This window comes from Vicugna pacos, chromosome 21 (genome assembly GCF_048564905.1).
Source record: "Vicugna pacos chromosome 21, VicPac4, whole genome shotgun sequence".
Lineage (NCBI taxonomy): Eukaryota > Metazoa > Chordata > Mammalia > Artiodactyla > Camelidae > Vicugna > Vicugna pacos.
The window spans coordinates 22,987,309-23,015,255 of NC_133007.1; the positions used below are offsets into that span (position 1 = coordinate 22,987,309).

The 27,947-nt window shown below is 38.4% G+C and overlaps 3 protein-coding genes and 1 long non-coding RNA gene across 4 annotated transcripts in view; all 4 read left to right on the forward strand.

Moving 5' to 3' along the window:
- Positions 1 to 1,535: 1,535 nt before the first annotated feature.
- Positions 1,536 to 9,159, forward strand: LOC140687963 (uncharacterized). The gene is made up of 2 exons (XR_012062597.1): positions 1,536 to 1,617; positions 8,940 to 9,159. It is a non-coding gene; the product is annotated as an uncharacterized lncRNA (long non-coding RNA).
- On the forward strand, positions 5,808 to 8,405 carry LOC102537771 (olfactory receptor 6K3-like). The gene is made up of 2 exons (XM_006215717.3): positions 5,808 to 5,834; positions 7,441 to 8,405. Exon 2 carries the CDS (start codon positions 7,458 to 7,460, stop codon positions 8,403 to 8,405), a length of 948 nt encoding a protein of 315 aa, XP_006215779.2. The 5' UTR covers positions 5,808 to 5,834; positions 7,441 to 7,457.
- A 4,490-nt stretch (positions 9,160 to 13,649) lies between the features above and the next one.
- On the forward strand, positions 13,650 to 14,613 carry OR6K2 (olfactory receptor family 6 subfamily K member 2). Its single transcript, XM_006215716.2, has one exon. It carries the CDS (start codon positions 13,650 to 13,652, stop codon positions 14,610 to 14,612), a length of 963 nt encoding a protein of 320 aa, XP_006215778.1. The 3' UTR covers position 14,613.
- A 5,328-nt stretch (positions 14,614 to 19,941) lies between these two features.
- The window catches only part of SPTA1 (spectrin alpha, erythrocytic 1), a 55,502-nt gene continuing 47,496 nt past the window's right edge, over positions 19,942 to 27,947 (forward strand). Inside the window, exons 1-6 of the mRNA XM_006215624.3 lie at positions 19,942 to 20,178; positions 21,252 to 21,377; positions 23,174 to 23,314; positions 24,088 to 24,231; positions 26,083 to 26,216; positions 26,768 to 26,912. Coding sequence (XP_006215686.2) covers positions 19,942 to 20,178; positions 21,252 to 21,377; positions 23,174 to 23,314; positions 24,088 to 24,231; positions 26,083 to 26,216; positions 26,768 to 26,912 — 927 coding nt within the window. The remainder of the gene's footprint in view (positions 20,179 to 21,251; positions 21,378 to 23,173; positions 23,315 to 24,087; positions 24,232 to 26,082; positions 26,217 to 26,767; positions 26,913 to 27,947) is intronic.

Genomic DNA, 27,947 nt, shown 5'->3' on the forward strand with positions numbered 1-27,947 from the left:
AGCTTTGGAAAAATAGTCATAGTTTAGAAAAGCAGATGCTGAGAAACCGCGATCCACCTGGGAACTCTGGATGGAGGAAATAAATCAGTGGAATTGTGAAGGAAAAGCCGGGCTGGGCTAACAAGCTAACTCACAAATCTAAGTGTAACAAGTGTCGGATTACTGATCTGAGTTCTGCTGGGCTAACTCGTAAATCTAAGTTAATTAGTGTTGGTTTGCTGATTCCCTGTTCATGTTTTTTTGCTAACCAGCTGGATTTTCAAAGAGACATATCTGGCCTTGAAATGTTGGTTTGCTGCCTCCCTGCCTCTACTTTTGTGATAATGATGCTGCTAAAGCTGTTCCATGCCTATTGGCCGAATACCCCAAGCTTGTAATTAACGTTATAAAACCTCATGCACACGTCTTGCAGGTGCTCAGAGCTTCGGAGCAGGAGCCCCTCTGAGCCCGCCGGCGTAATACATCTCAGTACTCCAACCCTCCGAGTGGTGCTTGTTTCTTGTCCTGTTCTGGCCTGTCATTTCCGTAACGGAAACACAGTGGAGCTGTCCCTTGAGCTGTGTTCAGGGAAGTGCATGAAAAGCAGATCTGAAATACACAAGCTAGAGAAGTGACGAAATACCCAAGTAACGCCAGGCTGCTGAAGTACCACTTCTTGGCAAAACAGCGATCACCTATAGCTGATATTAGACTCACGGAAGATGTGTCCATATTCCCTATGAGCAATTAGATCACTGACACATTCCTCTGCAGTTAGTTTTTGTATCCATAAATGTAGCCTCTTTCTCTCACACACACATTGTCTTTTTTTTTTAAATACACTTTAGTCTTCCCCTACAATGTGTGCTTTAAGACCATTAACTGTGCTTAATTCATGTCCCCCAAATTACTTGAAGAGTTACTATAATTAAAGAGAGACAGAGTTAGAAAGATTTGGGGATTGGAAGCAAATGCTCTTTCATGAAACAGACTAACTCTAATTAAAAAAAATAATTAAAATATTTCTTATTTAAATGTTCAATGAGATTTGTGAAGAAAGTGTCTCTTAGTAAAAATACTGGCAAATAAGAAATACAAAAATAAAATAAATGGAAATATTGAAGCTAGATTGAATACTGCAGAAAATGAAAATAATGACTTAGAAGAAAGCCTGGAGGAAATATCCCAGAAAAAAAGGAGTCACATGAAAAAACAAAGATTAAATGAAAAGAAAGAAAAATATAGGGAATATATTCACTTATTCTACAAACCATATATGTGATTACAGAAATCCCAGAAAGAAGCAAAGCAGAGGAAAACCATAATTAAAGGAAAATTATTCCTGTGATAAGGGATACTTGAATCATCAGATCAAAAGAAACTGTTTCACATAAGACCTGTAACTAAAACTCCTAGAAGAAAACAGAGGGAAATCTTCTTGACATTGGTTTTGGCAATGACTTCTTGCATGTAACACTCAAAGCACAGGTGTATGGTAGCCTCCCCAGGAAATCTGTATTCTTGTCCCCCTGGCAACCAGAATTCCAAACTGATATGTTAGCATTCCTGTTTCCAGCAGCACGTGTTGGAAAAGAAAATGGACCACAGGAGCAGAAGAATCCACCAAAAGTTCACGGAGTACGCGTAATACATAAAGTTATGCTACCCCAGCCCCCCAGAATTTTCTATTATCAGTTAGGTATTATACAACTTTTCAAACTAAAGGAAAACAAAAAGAGTTAAATATGATTCTATCTTATCTACAAGTGTATTGATTTCTACAAGTGTCGCAATGGATTTGATATAGTGCAACTGTTTCTACTTTTATTGTGCATCTTTAAAAACAGAAACAGGCGGAAGAAACTTTTTCTTGCTTCCGAAAGCAATGAATTTACTGGATTTAGAGAATAAACAGATTGTGCAAGTATATCCTTTCATGCCACTGTCACTGATGCCCACCTGCCAACCATTTACTTGAGTTTCACTGTGGCAATTCTCTTCAGGATTCAAGTCCGCAGTTAAAACTAGTCTGCAAGGTTAACAAAAGGGGGCACTGTCATCATTCAAACCTTCATATCTCTAGATTTCCTAACACCTGGATAAGGACAAATACAGGTTAATTAATTAAGTATTTCTTTTTCTAACAGCAAATTATCACTCTCCCTCCTTTTAATTTATGCTTTTCTTATAGAAATAATTTTATTTCTAGAAATAGTGAACAGATGAACAAGATTGTCTGAAAAATAAACTTACCAAATGTTGCTGATCCGAAAAAGAGATTAGTTATCATAGAATAAAAACAGGTAATCTAGATTAAATTGCATACTCAAAGGAGTATATAAAATGTTTTTTAGTATTGAATTCCTGTTATAGTAGTACATTCAAGAGAAACATTAAGGAAAAAAAATCTTTATTATTTTCAATGGTTTTCCTCTCTGCTGAGCTAATTTGGTTTTATACAAGCCAGATACATTTCCACACACTGACAGGTCTCTCCATAGTCTGGTCTTGGAGTTTTATGTGAACCTACTGTGTGGACACATGACAAGAAAGCCATTAATGGTCAAGCCATTCATCTGCCCATCTGATATCTTCTATTTGGCAGGCCTCTCCCCCAGGAAGATGTTTTTTGATGAGTCAAATTCTGCAGCATAAATCTGTGTGGTAAAGGAGAAATTCCATTCACATGTGATTATATAGGCATATCTTGACATAGTGCTTTGCACTATGTGTCACAATTACTTTGACTTCCAGGAACTACATCAGTTATTACAAAATAATGGGTCTTTGAGTCAGCTGGAGATTGTCATCCTAAGTGAAGTAAGCCAGAAAGAGAAAGAATAATGCCATATAACATCACTCATATGTGGAGTCTAAAGAAAAAGGACAGTATGAACTCATCTACAAAACAGAAACAGACTCACAGATGTAAACAATCTTATGGTTACCGGGAGAAAAGGGGTGGGAAGGGATAAATTTGGGAGTTCGAGATTTGCAAATATCAACCACTATATAAAAAATAGATAAAAAGCGGATTTCTATTGTATAGCATAGGGAACTATATTCAATATATTTTAATAATCTTCCATGAAAAAGAATATTAAAATGAATATATGTATATATATGCATGACCAGGACATTATGCTGTACACCAGAAATTGACACATTGTAACTGACTATACTTCAATTAAAAAAAAAATGCCACAAAAAAACCAATGGGCCAACAATGAAATCAAAGACAAAATCAGAAAATACCTCGAGACAAAGATTGTTCAGTTAGAATGAACATGGGAGAACATCCAGGTAAATTCCTTAAAAGAAGAATAATAAAGGAGGACTTGCCTTACTACATACAAAAAGGAATGATAAAGCTACAATAATTTAAAAAGAGTGGTGGTGGCATAGGAATGAGACTGCACAGGACAGAAATAGACCAAAATAAGAGGGGAATGTAGAATTTAATAAGGAGGGCATTTCTAATTCATTGCCAAAAAACCCCCATAAGTATTCAATAAAAATTGTTTACATAAAAAAAGAAATAGAGTTAGTTGGTTTACAATATATTAATTTATGGTGTACAGCATGATGTTTCAGGTATATATATTCCTTTTCATATTCTTTTTCATTATAGGCTATTACAAGTTATTAAATATAGTTCCCTGTGCTAGACTGTGAACCTGTTGTTTATCTATTGTATATTTAATAGTATCTACACATATTGAGCTCCCAATTTATCCCACCACCCCCTACCCTTTCCCTCCTGGTAATCGTGAGTTTGTTTTCTATGTCTGTGAGTCTGTTTCTGTTTTGTAAAGAAGTTCATTTGTGTCATCTGTTTAGATTCCATGTATAAGAGATATCATATGGTATCTGTATTTCTTCCTGGCTTACTTCATATAGTATGATAAGTTCTAGGTCCATCTGTGTTGCTGCAAATGGCATTATTTTATTCTTTTTTGTGGCTGAGTAGTCTTCCATTGTGTGTATATGTGTGTGTGTGTACCACAACTTTTCATCTAATATTCTGTTGATGGACATTTAGGTTGCTTCCATGTCTTGGCTATTGTAAAAAGTGCTGCTATGAACACTGAGGTGCATGTATCTTTTCACATTAGAGTTTCCTTAGGATATATGTCCAGGAGTGGGATTGCTGGATCATATGGTAAGTCCATTTTTAGTTTTTTAAGGAATCTCCATACTGTTTTCCATACTGGCTGCATCAAACTACATTCCCACCAACAGTGTAGGGGGGTTCCCTTTTCTCCACACCTTCTCCAGCATTTATCATTTGTGAACTTTTGAATGATGGCCATTCTGACTGGTGTGAGGTGATACCTCATTGTAGTTTTGATTTGCATTTCTCTGATAATTAGCAATACTGGACATTTTTTCATGTGCCTATTGGCCATTTGTGTCTCTTCATTGGAGACATATTTGTTTAGGTTTTCCACCCATTTTTGGATTTTTTTTTTTTTTTTTTTATAATTGAGTTGTCTGAGCTGTTAGTATATTCTGGAAATTAATCCCTTGTCAGTTGCATTACTTGCAAATATTTTCTCCCACTCTTTAGGTTTTCTCTTCATTTCATTTATGGTTTCTTTTGCTGTGCAAAACCTTATAAATTTAATTAGGTTCCATTTGCTTATTTTTGCTTTTATTTATAGTGCCTTGGCAGATTACCCTCGGAGAACATTGCTAAGATTTATGTCAGAGAATGTTTTGCCTATGTTTTCTTCTAGGAGGGTTCATTCTAGGGACACAAGGATGGTTCAACATACACAAATCAATGAAGGTGATACACCACACAACAAAAGAAAGGACAAAAATCACATAATGATCTCAATAGATGAAGAAAAAGTATTTGATAAAATTTAACATCCGTTCGTGATTAAAAACAAAAACTCTTACCAAAATGGGTATAGAGGGAATATATCTCAACATAATAAGTTATTTATGACAAACTCACAGCCAACATAACATGCAATGGTGAAAAATTGAAAGCCTTCCTGCTAAAATCTGGAACAAGACAAGAATGCCCACTCTCACCACCTTTATTCAAAATAGTTTTGGAAGTCCTAGTCATTGCAATCAGGCTAGAAAAAGAAAGAAAGGGATTCAAATTGGAAGAAGAGGGGTAAAACACTTACTATATGTAGATGACATGATACCAGCTGTAGAAAACCCTAAAGACTCCACGCAAAAACTGCCAGAGCTGATAACAAATCTTTGACACATTTTGCAGTAAAACGGGAAATTTAAAGAGTTCAGCAGAATCAACAGAAACAATTTGAAGGAAAACCCTGTGTATGTTGTTGGAGAAAAAGGCTTGGCATTCTTCCGCCTTCTTTAGTATGACACACTTCTAAATTACATGTTTTCGTACAAATTGTTCTATTTTCTATTCATTAATTTATTCACAGTATTTAACATGCCAGTAAATTGCCTTCAGTATTGTCCAATTTCTTGTGTTTTTGTAAGGATGAGGTCCTATTAAGGTTCTTTTTTATATGGTATACTTCTAGTTCCATAGCTAAATGGAGACAGTCTGATTAAATCATAATGGTGACAAGAAAAGGGCCACCAGAATCTGTAAGTCTTCCGTGGAGCACTGACTCCTCTTTGCTCTGGAGATCTAATGAGAAAAAAAAAAAAATGCAGAGCTGCTCTGCTAATTGACCTCATGGGGGAAAAGATTGCTTTCTTTTTATTACCAAGGGATGAAGCCTCAGCGGCACTCATTTCCCCTTTAGCATTTTTCTTAAGATGGCGATGACAACCCTTCCAGAGAAGTTGACAGAACATTTCAGAATGCAGAGACCCAGGGAAAAGGAAGAGCTCTTCTGCATCTGGCAGAGGTGAGCTGAGGGTCACTGAGGTCTGGGGAGAAAGTATTCATTTCCTATGTTTGGGATGAGACGCACTCTAAAGATTCAATTCATGAAGATTTAGGGAGGCTTGAATTTTGACATTGGACTAGAGTGCATGAGAAAGCTCCATCTTTGGAGCTCTGGGCTCTGCATATGTACAATAGAAAATAGCCAGTTATTCAGACTTTACAACTGTCTAAGATATAAATATTTATTTACACATTTCCTTCCTGCCAGTGTTACTTCCGGATTTTTCTGGCTTTAATTATATTTGTAAGTCTGATCCAAATCTATTTGTTAAAAAATAAGCTACTTTCAGGTGCTTAATACATGCCAGGGGTTGTGAAAGACTAACGGTTGATCTTGTTCTAATAGAAGCTCATTATCTAGAGAAGTTAAACAAGTCACAGTAAGATATAGTCAGGGTTAGAGTAGAAGCCCTCTGTGGGACACTAGGGGGGCATAAACCCAGATATGTGTGTGTGTGTGTGTGTGTGAATGCAGGAGAGGAGAGAAGACCACAGCAACAATTGTAGGGATGGGGGTAAGAGGCAATGGCTGAGCTGAAGCTTAAAGAAAGCCTAGGAGTCACTTAAGTGAGGAAGAGCAAGAAGGCCCTCTAAGAAGCAGGTTAACATTCAAAAAGCAATGATCCAGGAGAAGTCACAGTGAACTCTGACAACGGCCACCACGCAGCCTGACAGTGTGGCAGATGGGGACTGTTGGCTATGTGCATCTAAAGTTCAGGAAACATAACGTGTTCTGGAGATCGATATTTGGAAGACCTTAAAACTATGGAGACCGTGCGTTCATCCGCAATAAGGAAAGGCGTGATCTTAGGGGCCACAGCAGGAACTGGGAGTACACAGCCATCTGAAGAACGGGTGAAGAGGATGAGGTTAGAGCTCATAAAATAAGAAAAGAGTGTTATAACAAAGCACCTTCCGTTCAGGAAGGAAGCCAACCTGGAGAGGGCGGTTGAAAATCTTCAAGTCGTAGTACTCAGTAGTTTCTGATGCAAAAGTGTAGTCATAACATAACACCAAGCTTTCCCGTTGTTTCCCAGTTTTCATGCCACTGACACGTAGGACAGATGGCTTCTGTACGGTAGTAGAGACAGAAGTCACACAGCAAGTTACTGAAGAGCAAATAAGATATAAATGAGATGTTAGTATTATTCTTTCAGGAAGCTGTTCAAGGTAGGAAATAACTAACATATTGAGCATTATTGTTAATACTAGGGACTTTGATACATTAATTCCTTTAATACTCATAACTCTGCACTAATATTTTTCAATTACAGAAGGAGATTCTGAGACTCAGAGACATTATGTAACTTGCCTATTTACTCAACTAGTAAGTGGCAGAATGAGAATTCAGGCTCAGAATGTTTGATTTGAACCCACACTGCTAATCATCATGCTATCTTGTCTCCCAAATAAAAAGAAGAGTAGAGATATAGGCAAATTGTTGGTTATTTTGGATCTGGGAATTGTCAAAACACAAAAACACCGGTAACCAAAGTACCATTTGCATTTATAGTGCATTGATTTTTTTCTCTGTTGGTTGAGCGTGCCCCCTTCCTCACTCACAGGTAGCTGTTCTGGGGATATGGAGAGTGGAAATCTGTCTGCAGTGACTGAGTTTATCTTCATTGGCTTCCCCCAACCCCGGGAGGGTGGCCTCCTGTACTTTTTCCCCTTACTTTTCATCTACACCTTTATTGTGATCGGGAACCTGATGATCTTCTTTGCTGTAAGGCTGGACACTCGTCTTCACAATCCCATGTACAATTTCATCAGTATCTTCTCATTCCTTGAGATGTGGTACACCACAGCCACCATTCCTAAGATGCTCTCCAATCTGATCAGCAGTCAAAAGACCATCTCGTTCACTGGCTGCCTCCTGCAGATGTACTTCTTCCATTCACTTGGAAACACTGAAGGAGCCATGCTGACTGTCATGGCCTTTGACAGGTATATTGCCATCTGCAACCCCCTCCGCTACCCGACCATCATGACCCCCCGACTATGCGCTCAGCTCTCTGCAGGCTCTTGTATCTATGGTTTCCTAATCCTCTTACCTGAGATTGTGTGGATTTCTACTCTGCCTTTCTGTGGTCCCAACCAAATCCATCAGATCTTCTGCGATTTCACTCCCTTACTAAATTTAGCTTGTACGGATGCCTCTGTGATCTTGGTGCAAGATGTGATTCATGCTCTCGGTATTCTAATAACAGGTCTGATTATTCCTCTTTCTTACATCAGAGTCATTGTCGTTATCCTGGGCATCCCTTCAACTGAGGGTCGTAAAAAGGCCTTTTCCACCTGTGCTGCCCACATTGCTGTCTTCCTGCTGTTTTTTGGCAGCGTGGCCCTCATGTATCTTAGATTCTCTGCTACTTATACAACATTCTGGGACACCACCATTGCCCTAACATTCTCTGTACTCGCTCCCTTTTTCAATCCCATTATATATAGCCTGAGAAATAAGGATATGAAAGATGCTATTAAGAAGCTCCTTTGCTCCCCAAAGGTATTTAATATATTTAGCATATAATTTAGGCTGCAGTCTTCTGTACAAATGGAACTTCTTCATAAAATATTGACCCCAAAGAGACTAGAATTTCAAAAAACTATACAGTTAGACCAACTTGCTTCCTCATGAGCTGGTGAACAGACTGGTAAGGAGAGTCTTCTGAGGTTTCACACAGATGACAAAAATAACAATGCTGCTACTTCCTTTCAAGGATCGGCAGAATGGTTTTTATTTTTTCCCTGTATCAATAGTTTTGCTTATTTGATTTTAATTTACTCTTTCACTCCAAAATGGTTAATTGTACAAACATTAATTATGCTAATAGCTATCACCTTTACTACTCAATGTTTTTCTTTGCTATCTAATCTGTCTTTACAGTACTCTTAGTGTCCTTACAAAGCCCATGCAGTCCAGTGAGAGGACATGCTAACTCTCCAAGAAACTAAGGTGGATTCTCCAAGCCCTTTCAGTAAGCTAACTGCACAAAAAGAAGAAGCAAGAATTCCTGGCACCCAGGCCATAGGCTTTACCTCCCTATTTTTGTTTCTTTTCCAGGCAGCCTTGCTGACATTTTAAGACACACGTACTGGCGTGGTCGGCAAGTACTGCTGTTATGAACAGGGACATCATGGACTGTATTTGCTATTGTGTCAACTTCTATAAAGAGCAGTTGAGAAGACCTGATTCCTACCCATGGAAGCTTGCTATCATACATAGAATCAACGTAAAAGAGTGTTAAGATGCAATAAATGCATATATGTACGTCTATAGCCAATCAGACTTAGTAACAATTTAACCCACCTCTTTAAAAAATTGTCTATTTTTCCCTTCCATATTACTGCTAAAAATATATAGAATTTGTATAATAGTTTTAATATGATACATGTGTAATTTGATAAATACGTTAAAACTCAAAATTGTGTACTAAACTTTATGTTTCTGCAATGAATTTATAATCATCAGTTTAATTATGGTAAAGTATTTCACTGGTTGGATGTACAAAATTATTTCTCCATTTTATTTCTGTATATTGTTCTTTAAATTTTTATTTTATTTTATTTATATTTGTTTTTTTAATTTCAGAGGTTTTTTTTTAATTGAAGTATAGTCAGTTTACAATGTTATGCCAATTTCTGGTATATTGGTGTAATGTTTCAGTCATACATATTCATACATATATTCCTTTTCATATTCTTTTCCATTTTTATTATAGGTTACTGTAAGATATCGAACATAGTTCCCTGTGCTATACAGTATGAACTTGTTGTTTATCTATTTTATATATAGTAGTTAGTATCTGCAAATCTCGGACTCCCTTCTCACTCCCTTCCTCCCCTGATAACCTAAGTTTGTTTTCTATGTCTTTGAATCTGTTTGTTTCCTATGTCTGTGAGTTTGTCTCTGTTTTGTAAGTTCATTTGTGTGTTTTTTTTAGTTCCACATATTATTGATATCATATAGTATTTTTCTTTCTCCTTCTGGTTTACTTCACTTAGAATGACAATCTGCAGTTCATGACGTTGCTACAAATGGCATTATTTTATTCTTTTTTATGGCTGCATATTATTTCATTATATATATATATATACACACACATACATACCACAATGTCTTTATCCAGTCATCTTCCAATGGACATTTAGGTTGTTTTTTGACTATCACCATTCTCATAATTATGGCAGTTACCATATTCTTGCATAAAATCTTTTCCATTTTCAAAAACTTCTGTTTCAAGATAAATTTCAGGAAGTTGACTTATTAAAAGCAAATGTGCAAATATGTTTATAGCTGTTTGTAAAAATATTTCTTTTTAAGTGGTTGCACAAAAAATGAATTAATGTAACACTTTCAGTACAACTTCAATAGCATGGCAACTGATGTATAGATTAAATTAAAAGTCTAGTTATTCTGTGTAGCATATCAAATCTATCACTGGCAAGTTGAAATTATGACAACTGTCTATAATAAGGGACTGTGATAAATTGAGGTGTTGGTCCCAGTTCACATCTCTGTAACATATTAATAAATCTATAACTTTGCAATGAGTGGATTCATGGTGAGTAGTATATGCTTTCCTGCCCCACAAATTTGGATTGGCCTTTCCTTTAATTCACTATTGGGATATCAGTAGATATTGTAGATATGGAATATGCGCCTTTGTAGCTGGGTTTGCTCCAGGTAGCTGCTTCCTTTTCAGCATTGGACCCATTAGAGGCCATGGCCCTGGGAGTCACTGGTTCAGAGAATGAGAGACATGTGGAGCTGACTTGAACCCAACCTGCCTGAAGCCTGGTGCCTGGAGATTGGAACCCAGAGTTGAGTCCAGAGCCTGAAGTCAAGCCTAGCTCATCCTGTGTAGCTTACTAACAGACTCATGAGTCTGAGGATAAATGATTACTGTTTTAATACCCATGTGTGAAGCACTTAATAAGTCACTATGCTCTGCTGTGTGGGGGCTTTGTCTGACATTGTACCATCCTGAGATTGCAGGAATTTAATAACTAGTGCTAATTATCTGAATCTCAAGGTATTCTTTTGGGTTATAAATATTTTAGAATTGTATTATTAACTATGTTTCTAAATAATTCTGTCATTTCCAGGAAGATTACTTACATCAAACGTATAGTTATTTAACCATGCTGCCTGTTCTTTTGCACGTTAAAGAACTTTTACACATTAAAGGGATTTGAGATCATTTAGAAATAGGGCAGGGGCTGAGTAGTGGAAAGTAAAGAGATGCAAGGGAGTCATTCTTTGGAAGTTACATTCTCCTTCCTGCTCTTTTTCTTCATTGTGTTTGTGGCTTAGAGTCATCTTGCACTTAATCTGTGCTTGAAAATAAAGCTATGGAATTAAAAATATTTCAAAGTAAAATAAAAGCTAAATACAAAATCTCTTCAAACCAGGTGGAAGTAAGAAATATGCATGACAAATTAAAGAATTGGAGACAACTCTACTTTTTTATTCTTGTTTGCTTGTCATATGAACATAAGCACAATGTTTTAGATTAGTCCAAATGTGGTACAAAATTTATACTGATTCTGTGTGATAGTCTGACTGGAAACTGCTGTTTTAGGAAAATCGGTGAGTACATCTTTGTCCAAAATTATTATAACATTTCTTATTATATTTATTTAGCTTATTTTGAGTAAAAAAAAGTCATCATATTTAAAGAAATGGAATGAAGAAAATGAATTACATTTTATTATTCTCAGAAATTTTAGTGTATAAATGAAAGAAAATGGGAACAATCTTGATAAAAATAACATACAAAACTATTAATTTGCTTTAACCTTTGAGACACTGTCCTGACTGCCATTTCTCTTTCCTGAACTCTATGCTCAAAAAAAAAAAAAAAAGGCAAAACAGGGAGAGAAATCAACATCATTAACTAAAACACTGGCTCCAAATTTCAATGTGGAACTAGTAGTTGGAGCATATGGAAGGTCAATTGTTTTTCCTAAATTTGGCTGAATGGACTAGAAATAAGTAAGCAAGATGTAAGCCCAGATCCCTCTTTTTATCTTTCCATTAATCGTCCCTCTATTGCATTATCATTCTTCAAATCTGACTCTTGGAATTTCAGCTTTTTGATTCATTTAAATGATAATCAACCTGTACTGAAAAAGACGATGAAAACAAATACGTGTGTGCATATGTAGGACTGAAACACTACGCTGTACACCAGAAATTGACACACTGTAACTGACTATGCTTCAATTAAAAAAACAAAAAGCTAATCCAACCAGAAGCGCCACAACAAAGGAGGTGAAAAAATACATTTATTCCGATGCCTCCAGCTCCTGGATGATGTCATCTGTCCTGGGTTAGAGTTACCTGGAATTGAAGTTCTCCTAATTACCAGCCTAAACTTTTTGCCTAATTGGAACCATTATAAGAATGAGTTTTTCCTACTTGTCTCAATTCACCTGTGTAGAATTCCCAAGAGAGACGTCTCCCCATTCTAGCCATGCTTAGGAAAAGACACACATGTACGTACAAAGTGGTAGGGGAGAGGGAGGCAGATCTACATATCAATGACTGATGAAGGAAGTAGACTTTACATGGAGAGCTCAGGGTAGGAACATAGCAGAAGAGCAAAGGAAGCTCGTCTCAGTAGCTCCGTAAAGTTGTCCACATCAGGGTATGTCGGAGCCAGCCGACAATCGATCAGGTGCAGAAAACCTGTGCTGCAGGACTGAGAAAGAAAGACAAGACTAAAAGGTGGGGTTGAGAGGGCCTCACTCTAGCCCGCAAGACGCTAGGTCAAGAGTGGACCCCGAGTTTATTTCCAGCAGTTAATTTATATGATTTTAACCCATTAGCTCATACATTCCTGCATGTAGGCAAAGGTATTGTTTTAAGGCACATTAACAACGTGTACTAAAATCATTAACTTGTATATTGTTACAGACATCATTATTGTTTACAGTTCTCGTAAAACTAAGATTGAGAGTTCCTGGAACCAAGATGATAAACTAAGGCATTGTTCCTCTAAGCTAACATCGTGACTCGTGTGCTATTATCTCAGGTGATTGTTCTTCAGGCTAAGATTACTAACTTGCATGCCGATTGCATCTCTCCTTCCAAAGGTCCTTAGTGACTTGATAGCTCAGGATGTTCCTTCAGGCCTTAATGCATCTGGCACATTCCTCAAAGGGGTGGCGGGACAGAGATTGTCCTTGAGAGATCAACCTCAGAGCCTGACGCCCTGCACTGTGGGAGTTTAGGCCCAACTTCTGTGCTCGGCAGTCCTCAGGTCATGAGTGGCCCCCCGCAAGGGTAGGGACAGAAAGAGTCTTCACCCATGTTTATTCAAACTTTGGAACCCAACAGCAGCAAGGTCAGAGAATTACCTAATTTGGGGGAATAGGAGATATCCAGAGAAAGAAAAACACTCGTGTAACAACAGATAGCCCCAGTGTGCATGTGTGTACTGTGAGTAACTGTTGGGGAGGTTGGACAAGGAGGAATTAGGAAAGATTGGTATATGGCAAGTTAGTGCAAAGCATAAAGGTTTCGGTTATTAAATTTCCCAGGAAATGAGTGAGATACAAATGAGGCCAAAGCTCATGGGATTGCTTTAAAATAACAAATGAGAATTGTGATTGACTTCTAAAATGTTCCAGAAATCACTGTTTCAAGAATCAAGGGAGATTTCCAGGTCCCCATTGGCTTTAGTGCCATTGACATTTGTACCAGACTTAATGTTACTAAGTTTTGAATAAAGGCAGAGGGGTGTTTGATGGGGAAACTCACCTGGAGATGGAAAGCCCCAATCAAACCACTGCTCAGGAGTTTATCTTCTCTGCTTTTCCTTATTCCTGGGGATATTCTGTTATCTGTTTTGTTCCACTGCTCTTCATTTATATTTTCATTGTTGTTGGAAACTTGGTCATCATCACAGTGGTCCAGTTGAATATTCACCTCCACACTCCCATGTACTTCTTCATCAGTGTCCTTTCTTTCCTGGAGATCTGGTATACCACAGCTACCATACCAAAGATGCTCTCTTGCCTGCTTGGTGAGAAGAGTATTTCCTTAAATGGTTGTCTCCTGCAGATGTATGTCTTCCATTCCACAGGCATCAGTGAGGTATGTCTCTTGACAGCTATGGCCTTTGACCGCTACCTGGCCATCTGCAGCCCTCTTCATTATCTCACTATCATGACCCCCAAGCTATGTGTCCAACTGACTTTAAGTTGCTGTGTTTGTGGCTTTTTCACGCCCCTCCCTGAGATTGCCTGGATTTCCGCACTGCCATTTTGCGGCTCTAATCACCTTGAGCACATCTTTTGTGACTTCCTCCCAGTGCTCCGCCTGGCCTGCACAGACACACACGCCATCGTCATGATTCAGGTGGTGGACGTTGTCCATGCAGTGGAGATTATGACAGCTGTGACGCTCATTTTCATATCTTACGTTGGTATCGTGGCTGTGATTCTACGCATTCGTTCAGCTGAAGGCCGTCGGAAGGCATTTTCCACGTGTGTCTCCCACCTCACAGTCTTTCTGCTCTTCTTTGGCAGCGTGGCTCTCATGTACCTACGCTTCTCTGCCACCTACTCCTTATTCTGGGATACAGCCATTGCTCTGGACTTTGCAGTTTTGTCCCCCTTCTTCAACCCCATTATCTATAGTCTGAGGAATAAAGAGATAAAGGAAGCTATAAAAAAGCACATGGGTCAAGCTAAAGTCTTTTTTGGTAAGACCAGGGTCCTCACGTAAGGTCTAATAATTGGAAGTCTATATAGATGTTGGTGCCTTTTCATCCTCAACTCTACTCTATGCAAACTGTCTTTCCCCATCAACCTTTTAGCCTGCTAAAGGTCATCAATAAAAAAAAAAATACACCAATAACCAAATTCAATAGTTTCTTTCAGTCTTTATCCAATTTGATATATTTTTGGATCTGACTTTGTTGGTTAAGTTTTCCACCCAATTTATTCAAGATAAACTTAATTTGTGGAAATAATCTGGGTAAACACTTACTTTGACTTGAACACAGTCAAAACATCTGTTTGTAAGATACGGTAATTGAAAAATCATCTTCGTAAGATTGACTTCTCTCCATGGTACTTCCCATGGATATGGCTGGGGACTAACTATGATTTCTAATTGAGTACTCATGTGTTGATAAACAGAAATCTAGTCATAATTCAGCAGGTTCTATTATGAATCCCTTGTACAGTTCATATCTTGGCAATACTGCAGAATATTAATTTCTTGAATGGGTCAATAACAGGGGCTAAGGCCTGCATCCAGCTGTAATGAGCCTGTACGTGTCAAGTTAGTGGAGGCTGTTGTGCTGAACACCAAATCAACTTTATTAATACCAGTGATCACTAGAACCTAGGAGAATGGATAGGCCTGTTTAAAATCGACAGGGATGAAAAGCCCGTAAAGGGGTTGGTTGCAGTTGCATGGTCGTTAAAAACCATGGCAAAGAATCTCAGGTCAAGGAAGTCATTGAAGAATATTCTGAATGCAATGAATGAACAAACAAGATCTTGACTCTAAAAAAAGTAAAAAAAATGACTTGAAGTGATTGAAATATACGTGGTTGCATTATTCACATAAGTTAATGATAACAATTCTTTTGTGTGTGTATTTAAATACAAATTGCTTTTTAATCAATTGCCTAAGTTAAGTCATATAACAATTCCCTGGAATAGGTAGATTAGTCATTATTATCCCCATTATACACTGAATAAAATTTAAGCAAATTTCCAGTGCTCATCTGATTATTAAATAGTAACATCAAGCCTTCGGTTTAGATGATTTAGTTTCAAATCCAGTAAAGTTTCCATTATCCCAAGCTCTTTTCCAATTTTAATTACATAGTTAACTGTATAAAGAAAATCACATGGGTTTTGCCTTTTCTTTATTTAGTGCAGTTATAATAAATAAAACAAAAATAGTAAAATAAATAAGGGAGAGTGAGAGAACATAATGGTAAGGGAAGAAAATTTATTTTTTATTATTTTCCTAATAGCGTTAAGGGACAAATAACTTTAGAGGATCTGAAGTGATAAGAGTTAAAGTGGATACAGTTCACTGCCAAAAAGTCTTTCTATTTTTTTTAAATGATAATACTTAGTATTTTAACTCATTTAGGAGAAATAAATTGGGGATGTTTTAAAATGCGAACTAATTCTGGAGAAACAAAAATAAAAATGTAAAAATAATAAAATAATGTTGACCTCTATGCTACGGGTAAAATTAATTTTACATTAAAGGTAGCATATTTTTCCTTGTTGGTAAATGAGCTGAGAGAGTTGAACTCCAAAAAAATTCACAGTAAGAATATGAATTTGAATGTTGCAAATTGGGAAGACTTTAGAATTTTTGAATATAAAGCATCTCTTGGAGCTTCTGAGTCCAGGAAGAGAAGATCTGATAACTGAGAAGAGACTCAGGCAAGCTGGGCAGGGCTGATTAAACTTGTGTGTGAAGAACAGATCTGCCCAGAGCTGATAAACACGATACAGCAGCTCTCCAAAGTACTCCCGCCCTTGTCAAACTGAGTATGAGCTTCTCTTTAATGAAGCTGTCTGTGATGAACTCAAGCTTTCCCCAGCAGCTTTGCCCTGTAACCTCTCAGCACTCATTTACATACAGGGCTTCATGGAGTTTAAAGGCTGCACATGGTTCTAAACCTCCACGGTCTCTGTCACACATTCTTAACCTGAGTCACCTGTAATCAGGGCCTCTCTGCCATCAGAATCAATAAGCATTCTTGGTAAACTATGATAGCGGCAAGGAGGTCAGAGGTCCAAGTGTTAAACTACCAGGGTTCCAGGGTTTCTCATCATGCCCTTCCATCAATCCCAAGGAGGCACCCTGATATGTGTGTGAATAATAGCTAACATGCTCAGAGACTGGAGAGACTCAATCTAAAGGAAGTGAGAGATAGGGTGGGACTGAATTTAAAGTCAGCAGTGACCAGAGTAACAGCCAAGGTGCTGTCACGGAAACTGCTACCATGAATCTCTCCTGGCTGTGATGACTGAAAACTCAATGGACACTTCTTCTGTTTTGATGAATACATCCTCTTCTCCGACTGTCTCCTGTGCGCTTCAGATTGCTGCCTGCTCTAATGACTGTTGCTCTTGCCCACTGTTATTTCACGATGAACAGTCCTGCTAATGGGGCCCAATTAGTTCTTTGAGTACAAGGTTATCACATGGTTGGCAGGTTGGCACTCTTGGTGAGGAGATCCTGGAAAAGGACAACCAGAAATATTGATGAACTAAGAGAAGATTGACTTAAATAGATGAGGAGCAGAGTGCCATGATGGTCATACATATATGGTTTTTACCCTTTTTAAAAATACTTACAAACCAAACATCCATGGGATGAGATCAGCTTTGTTTTCTCAAACAAAAATGAGGATGATAATGCCTGCTTCACAGGATCTTTCAAAGATTAGAAGTTGATGTAAATTAATCATGTCAATATCTAAATTAAGATATAGAAGGTTCTAATTAAGGCTGGATTTCATCTCTTGGATAAAGATTTTTAAAATATTCTCTCCCGACTCAACTCCCGTCAGAGGTTCCCTGGTGAATGTGATATAATACCTTCTCCAAGATGTGTGTTTTCGTGCCTTTAGCAACCAAATTTGATTAGAATATAATGAAACTATGTGAAAAACTATATTATACTTTCAAGAAAGTAATTTAAAGCTCTTTCCATTTCTTTGGGTGAGATGATCCCGGAAGAAGAGAAACTGGAAATGTAAAACCTTCATCTACTCCGGTAGACCACGAAAGCTAGATGGTTCGAGCTGCATTTACACCAAATGAAGTTTGACGTGGATAGACCCACCGCTTTGTGGGAGGGTCTGAAAAAGTCCCACTATTTTCTTTTGGTTTGTTTGTTTCATTTTTTATAAATTTGCCTAAAAGAACTGTATGTTTAGAGAAGAACTTCTGCTTATTTTCTCTCCATAAAATAGGATGACTTTTATCCCACAACTTAGAACTCTGTCCCATTTTCATATGTTTTGTGGCTTCATTAGTTTATCCAATGAGGTAGCATATTTTTTTATTTCATGAAATACAAGTAAACACACATATATCAATTGCTTTGTTCTTTCCATTTTAAATGATTAAGCGTAAGTCAGATTTTAAAAACCCAACCTGTGAGGCCAGGAATAAAATTTCCTTCCTCCTCTGACAAAGGCTTTACAGCAAGAATTAGAATATCTCATTGACTTAAAGGCTGTTAAAAATCTGTAGTTGGATTGTGATGAAGTTGTTGAATTGTTTTTCCTAGAGATACATTGGAACAAGAACCTATGGATGCCCTGAATTGTAATTCTTCTTGTAATTCTATATAGAGAACAAAGAATGGGCAACTCAGAATTCCTTCCTAATTTACAATTCTCAGACATAAAATCTAAAGCTAATCAAAGAAACAAAACAAAGTTTTAATACAGCCTCTTTATCTTATATCTATAACCGTGTTTTTCCTTTCTAACTTTTCATCTAAATACCTTGCTTTTATTTTTTATGAAGTCATATTGAGAAAATTTGAGAGCCATTGTTCCCCTAAATTGCTGAGTCACCCACCATCTGTGAAGAGTTAGCAGCTGCCTCAGCTGGTTCTGTCTCCTGAAGATAACATAAGTTGTAGCTGGCGGGATTCTGGCCCAAGTAAGACGCTATTTTTTTTTTTTTTTTGTCTTTGCCACAAATGTAACGCGTCTTTCATCTCTATCTGAATTAGACTCGATAATTCCATGTGAGTTGTCTCTCTGTCTCTCTCTCTTTTAGATACATTTTATTTCACCAGATTCCTCACTTCTGGGAAACGTGGAACCATTTCCAAAGGAAGCTGTGAGTACAGAATTCTTTACAGTACAGTTGATTACCAATGTAATTAGGCAGGCTGTCTCCTCTGAACTTTCTGTACTATCTTTGACCGAATCAGCAAGAATTGTTCTTGGTTTTTAAGAAGTAGAGAAGTTTAATTTTAACTGTCTTTTAACCAATGTCTCACTTTAATCGGCAGCCTTGAGGTTGTGGCTGTGTGGCACCAAAATCCAGCAATGACCGACTTATTTGGGTTCGCCTGGAGACCAGTTGGGTAACATGGAGCAAAATAGCACACACTGAAGATTTAATTCCGTAGCCACAGAATGATTTAATTCTATAGCTGAACCAGTACAGACCATCCACAGAGTAGCAATTATATACAGGAGAAGGAGACTAAAATTTAAACTGTATATTGAATGTTTTGGATGAGATAAGGTAGGAAAAACTGCGCTTATATCCAGATGAGTGAAGGTGGACCAAGTGGAAATTTTGCTGGATGTTGTCACAAATAGGCTGGATTCCACTATAGGAAAATAATATTTTATGTTGTTAGAGAGTATAAGGTTTTATATTGCAAAAGCCGATTACTGAGATGCTAATAATTCGATATTTGTGATAATTGGGTAGCAGATGTGCCGAACTTTTGATTTGTAATGTTTATGAATAAAGCAAATAAAAGAGTAAACAATATGTTATATTTTTAAGTTAGAAGAAAATCTTTTCAAACTTCTCGGTGTATCATTCATCTAGTTAATTGAAAGTGATTTTTATTTATTCATTAAGTGAAATTCATCATGCTCAGCACATGTTAACACCTTTTGAGCCTTTGAAAACAATACAATTATACATCTTTTTCATCTGTCTGAAACTCTGTGATTTTATAAATTTCAACTTGTTTTCCATTATTAGTCCAAATTAATTCTGTTTACGGAACTTAATACATGTTGGCACAAATTTATGTGAAAAGTTGGAAATGTATTTTGAATGACCAAGAATTATTAGCCTAAGTTGTAGCTGTATACGGTTAAATTTTTAGCATATGTGCTGCCAAAGTGAGCACTGTATATGGTTAAAATTATATAAATATATTATAGCCTTTCTAACAGCAGGCTTTTATAAGCTTAAAGATATCTGAACATAAGTCCAACATGAGTAAGTGCCTTGGGACGTGTAAAAGGACGGCGTAGTAGAGATTTGAGAACCTGCATAGATAGAAGCTTTCTAACTTGCAGGCTATGGACAGTGATTGGCCAAAGGTGCTGGAAACAGCAGAAGAGATCCAAGAGAGGCGTCAGGAGGTGTTGACTCGGTACCAGAGATTCAAGGAACAGGTTGCTGAGAGGTCTCAGAAGCTTAAAGACCAGTTTTACTACAACGTTTTCAGACGGGATGCAGATGACCTGGAGAAATGGATCTTGGAGAAACTCAAGATTGTAGGCGATAAAAGCTATGAAGATTCAGCTAACAAACAGGTCACTCAACTCCACTGACTTCCCCAGAGTAGACGCTAAGATCTCTAGGGAGGGAAACATTCTAATAATGTAAGTGTACACCTGATTAACTGTAGGAGGATGATGTAACAGAAAGATCAGAATTTAGGGACTGTAATTCTGTCTCTAAATTGCCCATGGCTTCATCTCCCTAAGCCTCAGTATCTTATTTACAAAGGAAACTCACTCTAGATAACATTCTATAAATGTAACATTGATTTGAAGTCAAGCTATGGGCAAAACTCTGAGAATTCAATGAATTTATGATACACTATGTGATTTCAATATTCTGTGACATTAAGGATGAAACTGGGGTGAAGAGACATTAACGCTTCTGAAATAACTGGTCTTTACATTCTTCAGAAAGATTTGAGTTAACCAGAATTTTTCCCAAATGGGTATTCAGGCCTCTTGTAAAGTCCAAATGAGAGGTCTCAGGCAGACAGGGCTGCTGGGAACTCCCCCTCCTGCTTGCGGAAATCATAGTCATGATCAGAAGAGAGGGTTGCAAGCCCAAAAGGTTCAGTCGATATTGGAGAAGAAGCGCCTGGAGCAAGAACAAAGTGCTATTACATGGATCAGTCTATATAAGACAACAAGAGCATAATCTGGCATACGAAAACCTCTCAATTAAAAAAAAAGCCATTATCGTAGTGATCAGCTTCCTTATTGTGCTCTACTTTCAGTAGCACTTGGCTCCTTTCTTCTGAAGAGGAAAAACTCTATGTTACATGATTTCATTCCCACAGAAGGCAATTTAGACTTTAGAATAATATTTACTGGAAATTCCAAAGGCAATGGAAACTGGGAAAAATTTCCTCTTTGGCCCCTGACTTTGAACATGGGACCCTTTGAAAACCCATGTGCAGTGGTCTGCCAAGACCACTTCTTTTAGGATGTGACTCCTCCAGCTATAGTCATAAGTTATCACTATCCCCATCTAACTCAGGAAATAAGTAGTTTTGCCTGAAAGAAAGAAGAGAAACAAAAGGACCTTCTTATGGTCCAGGGAGACTAGGCTTCATTAGCCATAAACTCTGATTTCTAAACTTCAGGAGGAATATGAGAAGCATAAATCCTTCAAAGCAGATGTGCAAGCAAAATCAGAGGTCCTTCCTGAGCTGGGAAATATCTGGAAAGTCCACATTGCTGAGGGGCATTTTGCCCATGAGGACACCAAGGTAAAAGTATGGTGGGGCTCTGTAAGAGATGGTTCTAAATTGTTGATTATGTTATCAAAGTTTTAATTGGTTATACAAGGTGCAAACCTTGACATAACTGGCTTGGAACCGTGGTTCTGCCTCTTATCTTCTACTTGGGTTGGGACAGGAAAAAAGGATGGGACGTCCTAGTGTTCCTTGGAGTGGGGAGAAGGGCTAGATGATACAAAACTGTCATTAGTTAGCACATTCCGCCTTATGTCACTGCAGGATAACTTGGCTCGAGATCAAGCCCACTTCAGCCTAGTTCCACATTTCCCGTATGAATTGGGTTTCCCAAATGTCCTTTCTAATGAATTCTTCTAACCTCAGGGTCCTTGTCCCTTAAACTCTCTAAACAAAGGATGATCTTTCTTTGAATCTTCTCTGAAATCTTTCTCCCTTTGCCTATGAAGCATCTCTCTCTCTTCATAGCCTACGTGCTATGACTACTACTGTAGTTCTCCAAACCCTCTCTTCTGTTCATTTTAGGGAAAAAAAAAAAATCTCCCAAAATCCCCTTGTCTTCCCTGAGCCTTGAAGACTGAAGATCACTACCACTATGGAACCATTATTAATGTATCAGCTTTTTCTAACTTCTATTTTTTTTTAGCTTTTTGGTGGGGACAGGTAATTAAGGTTATTTATTTATTTCTAGAGGAGGTACTGGGGATTGAACCCAAGACCTCGTGCATGCTAAGCATGCACTCTACCACTTAAGCTATACCACCCCCTCCCCAAGCTTTTTCTAACTTAATTCATATACTCTCCCAACATGTTTGTGTTGATACAGTCAATTCACATTCTTTTCTGTATGAGCAATTTTTTTTTACTGTTTAAGTATTTTTAAACCTGTCAAGACAAATTTGTGTTACATATTTAAAAATTGGGACTTTCTTTTCATATTTAGTATGCAAATGCTAGCTTGTTTTACTGTCAACAAAACATGGTCAGGGGATACAGAATTTAACCAGAATAAACCTTATTAGAAAAAAGACTCTGTAAAAAGAAAACCTCAAAAAACTTATTTATTGTTATGAAATAGAAGTCATACTTGTGTTATTTACAGCTTTGTGTGCCATCAATCCCTCTACAGTAATTAAAATACTTGAGAAAAGTTCGAAACATCTTTACATCTCTCAGAATCACTGGGGCTATGTCAGAATGTACCACTACAGGATTTAGAGAAAAATGTGGTCTACATCCTCTATGCTACCTTGAGACATGAAGCAGTTGAAAAATACAAGATTCTTAAAAACATAATACAGATGATACCCAGTTCTACAACATATATAAAACCTGCTCTTCTAAGTTAACCCTCAACTATATAGTCTCAAAATTCTCCTATTGCTTTGATGCCACTAATTTTCTTTACAAGTCAGAAAAATTGTAACTCATCCTTTCTAACAGTCCTCGCTAAGTTTTTGCCAGTGCTTTGAACACCCTCTGCCCATCACCTACCTGTCAAAATTCTGTCCCTCAGGGCCCAATTCAAATGAGTAGTCTTTCAAGAATCCTTATTCCATATTGTCTTATTATCTGTAATCATTTCATCCTGTAAAATCTGAAAGCATTATTAATTTTTTTTTCTCTGGCTTGGTTTAATAGCTGTTCCCATACATACCCTATTTTCTCCTTTCCATATTTGTTGAACAATTAATGCATGGGTGATTGGGAGGAGGAAATATTACCCCGGTCCATCTCTGCTCCGTTCTCTGGGTCTTTACCTGCTCCGCGGCAGGTGTTGTGCCTGAGTGGTTTTGCCTCTTTTCCCAAAGGGCCGTCTGGAGGAGCTGTACGTCCTGTGGGACGAGCTGCTGAGGCTGACCTGGGAGAAGAGCGCTCAGCTGCAGCAAGCCCTGAAGCTCCAGCAGTACTCACAGGACTGCGCTGACCTCTTGGAGTGGATCAGAGACAAGGTATAGGACAAAGCTGTATGCCTATTGGACTTTGCATCCCTCTGCCCCGGACATCCCGTAGCAGTTTAATGCAGGCCATCCATAAAGAAGTCTGGGTATCTGTTCCTGGGCTCGGTTCCTTGGAAGAAAGAGGAACGTTGGCAAAGATTTAGGGGTGTTCTGGAGGGTGCTGGGGGATAAGTCTAAATGTATGAATCTCAATATGAAGAAGGTGAGACTTGCACAAAAAGTGTGCATTGGAAGATGATCTAAGCTGGTTCCCCTTCTGCCTTCCATGAGCCTTCACTCTTCCAAGATTTTTGCTCTTACTCTGGGTTCAGGCTGAGAGCACTGCCAGCTCCTTCCCTAATCCAACAACTGTGGAGAATTCTATTTTTCTAAATACTTAAAGAATAATCATATGGTTAGGACTGAAAATTTACACAAGCAAGTGCTTAGCACAATGCTTTCGTAAACAGTCAGTATGCTGAATTGAGTTGAACCAAGATGGATTTATTTTCTATGCTCCAAAACACAAAAAGATGCCTCCAGAAGCTTTTGCCAACAATGTGCCTGGTCTCTCTGAAGAATTACCCCAAAGACCATTGTCCTTTGGGCCAGGGTGCTACGTCAGGATATTCAGTCCTGCTTCTGAACCCCTGAAGGGGTTCTCCCAGGTTCCACCAGTGTCTCCTCCTGAGTTATCCTGGAAATGTGAAAAGGTTTTGGGGCATTTGACCTGCAGGGGTTCCTAAACATTTGCTGGTGACTTACTAGATTTTCTGTGCCTACAGATTGCTATAGTGACATCAGAGAAGCCAGATAAGGAATGGGAGCACACAGAGGTTCTGCATAAGTTTGAAGAGTTCCAGGTGGATCTGGAAGCTAGAAAGAAGAGAGTGGATGGAGTGAACCAGTATGCCAATGAGTGTGCCAAGGTGAGGTGGGGAGCAACAGAGCCAGTCCAGGGCAAGTGCTCTGATCTTCAAGAAGAACATCTAGACATTAGTAGGTGGGATGGGAAAAAGATAGGACCTTGTCAGAAAACAGAGGTGTGCCTGTGCCTGGAATAATGTTCCCACAGAAGTCTCTTCTTTCTGAATTTATCCCTTGCCACGCCATGGAAATGGAGGTGTGAGTGAGTGTGTGTATGTGTGTATGCAAAGAATTAAGTCCACAATGAGATTATTCTTGCACTGTGCAGTACACGGATTTCTCAAGTTTTTGAAGCACTCTTTCTTCATGAAGAAGAACCTGAATAAAGTAGCAAAGAATATAAAATAATGATGAGCTTTCATAATACACATGAAATCATTAAACTAAATCTTTCCACGTGTGGGGGAAGGGAAAAGAGGCAGATTTACCTTCATTTACTTACAAAAATGCTTGAATAAGTGTTTAATATCTGAGCAGATAAGCACTCATTGTGTGAATAAACAACCCTAGCATATGTAAGAACTGGGAAGTCAGTCTGATTTTATATGCACATGAAGGAACTAGAAACTCCAACAGTTGGCTATTAGACTTTTCCACTTAAGGGTTCATTATCATTGCAGCTTTATAATGGAAATGATATTTCTGTGTTAACAGAACCAAGATTTCAGGATGAATGGATCCTAGAATAGGAAAAATAACTTATTTCTCAATTTTTTTCCAGAACACATTTCCACCAGTCCCTAAATTCTTTCCCTCTACCACCTTTTTCTCATTGTGGAGATTTTTCAGTTATCTCTTACCATCTACCAAACCACCACAAAAATTAAGGCAACAGATGTCTTGTGTTTTTCATGATTCAGTGAGTTAAATTCACTGATTCATGATTTAGTGATTCAGCTGCTTACCTGGGCTGTTCTTCTGACCCCACCTGGTATTCTTAAGTGGCTGCAGTTATCCGGCGGCTCAGTTGGGGTGGAAGATCTAGAATGACTTTGCCCCCATGTCTGGGGTTTTGGCAAAGACAATGAAGGCTTCCTCCATACGATCTCACATCTTTCAGTCAATCATGCTTTCTTATGTGCTACTATTCCAAGAAGGGAAGAGCAGAAGCTGAAAGGCCTCTTTGGGCCTGGGTGCTGGAGCTCAGAGAATATCATTTCTACTGATAAGCAAGGAAGGAGAAGTGGACAATTCTGTCTGAACAGGCTTCAAAATGGGAACGGAAATGGGAATAAACAGGGATGGGGGGATTCAGGAGACTTGGGCTTTGGGGAACTACTCAGAATTGCCAAGTATCAAACTGGGCTGGTGCTGCTAGCTTAATCTAATATTTGTAAACTTCATTGCTTTGGACAGTTAGAAAAATTATATGAAATTTTCTGCAAAACTAAATTTATCTGTGTGTATATATAATTCTGGGAAGAGGGAAATAGCTCTTATAAGAATATCGAAAGTCTCAGGACCCCCAAAGTGCTAGGAATCACAGTATGGAAGTTTTGAAGAGTTTAGCCATATTTTGCAAAGGGAATTTCCTCTCCTTTTCCTTGGTTTCCGGGATCTCTCAAGGGTATTGAGCAGGCGTCAGCGTGGTGGAGTTCTGAACATAACGTGTTTGGGCAACCTGTGTTCGTAGGCTAGTCCATTGCTGTGGGTAAAAGATAGACTATCTGGCAGGTTTTTTTTCCCCTAGATTTGGGTAATATGGATCAAGTAAGAGTCAGGGAGCAGAGCTAAGTGAAGTGTAGTATCTGGCTAAGTGGCTGTTGTCCACTTCTGGCGAAGTATGAACCAGTGTGAAACAAAAAGTGCTTAAATGACTTTTGCAGAAGTCCAGCACTGGTTTCCTCCCACAGGAAAAGCATCCAGAGCTGCCCTCGATTCAGTCAAAGCAGAATGAGGTGAATACAGCCTGGGAGCATCTCCAGAGTCTGGTTCTCCAGCGACAGGAAACACTGTCCAGGGCTGCAGACCTCTACCGATTCAAAAGGTAGGAGTCTGCCCACTGAATTTCAGGAAACTCCACAGTAGCACCATGTTTGTTATTTGTATTAGCCTCTGCCTGCCCTTAGCAGTTAGTGACCAGTACCTCAAACCAAAGAAAATCATGTGCTTGCCTTAGAGACAACAAGGGAGAGAGGAGTTATGAGAATTGTGACCCACTCCCTAGCCAAGTTTGTGTCCAATGCCACGTAAGGCAATAACAATGGCACCGGTGAGCTGGTGAAGGAAGCTCTGCAGGGGCGAGGAAAACAGATTAAGAACTGAAAGAGGGTGGAAGGTGATGCTGAGAGGGACGCTTGTGAAGAGCTGACTCCAATGTGAGAAGCGTATCTGGAGGCTCAATTGTCAGGATGCCCAGGTCTCTACATCTCAATGGAAATCGTTCAAAGCAAGAACTCTTTACGTTACTTTCTCGCTAGTGTGTGGGAAGGTAGGGTAACTGCTGGCTGGGTGAACTAGGGTGGTCTTTGCTGTGTGCTGTTTGCCCTGGAATACCCGCCTTCTTCCTTCGTTGGAGCTCATGTGGATGTCTGGCAGGGATGTGACCGAAATCATCCAGTGGATTACGGAGAAGGAGCCTCAGCTCACCTCTGAGGATTATGGCGAAAACCTTGCTAGCTCTGAGGCGCTGTTGCACAGTCACAAAGGGCTTGAGGGGAACCTTAAAGGCATGCATGACAAGGTAAGCCTGTTGAAGGAACGGCTAACCTCTTGAGCTAGAAGAGTCATTTGGTGTTCAAATTCTGTGGCCCTTGAATGTATCTCCTCTTATAACTTGTATGTGAATATTGATATCCCTTATTTTTACCTAAATTGTTTTAATTTAAATATATGTATATGTTTTATGTAGCCTCATGCTTTTTGTAATATATTAAAAAAAAAAAGATAGCTTCAAGAATGGTTTCCTAATCTTACTCAGTAGCCTGTGGCCAGAGAGTCTTTCCATTTATCTAACCGTGCTTTCTGCTGTTGTGGCTGAATCTTTCTTTTCTTTTTGCTCTTTATGTATTTATTGCAAGTCTTGTTCAAAGGAGAGTTTGAAACAGTAACTTCTTATTCAATCTTTTTTTCTATTTAATAATTTTTTGGAACAATAAGAAATTTACAAAAAAAAGTGGAAAGATGCTACAAAGAATGGTGTGCTGATACATGTTCAACAGTTGGTTCTCCAGGGCAAAAAAGGTCTGAATTGTAACATTTGTTAATTTCCGTGGTATAAATACTCCCATCACAGTCAATTTCAAGATGTTACTGAATGCAGAGTTGGACAGATGTAAGCACAATGAACTCTGTCACACCACTCACAGCTTTTTTTCCTGAACCATTTGAGAATAAATTGCCAATCTGATGCACCACCCTCAAATACTAAGTATGTATTTCCCATAAATGTAGACATGTCCTCATACAACCACATTAAAACCATGAAAGTCAGGAAATGAACACCATCTAATCCAGAGACCCCTTGCAAATTTCACCAAGTGTCCCAACAGTGACGTTTGTACCAAAAAAGATCCAATTCAGAATCACAAGTTGCATTTAGATATCAAATCTCTTTAGACTCCTTAAACCCGGAAAAGTTCCTCAGTTTTTCCTTGATTTTAATGATCTTGACATTTTTAAAGATTACAGGCCATTTATTTTTTAGAATATCCTTTGATACGGATTTGACTTGATTGAATCTTGTTTCTTTTTGTCCCTCACTCAGTAGAAAAGGAAA

Bases quoted from the DNA above. Each gene is read 5' to 3' on its own strand.
- OR6K2 (XM_006215716.2), top strand. From the start codon at position 13,650: ATGGAAAGCCCCAATCAAACCACTGCTCAGGAGTTTATCTTCTCTGCT.
- LOC102537771 (XM_006215717.3), top strand. From the start codon at position 7,458: ATGGAGAGTGGAAATCTGTCTGCAGTGACTGAGTTTATCTTCATTGGC.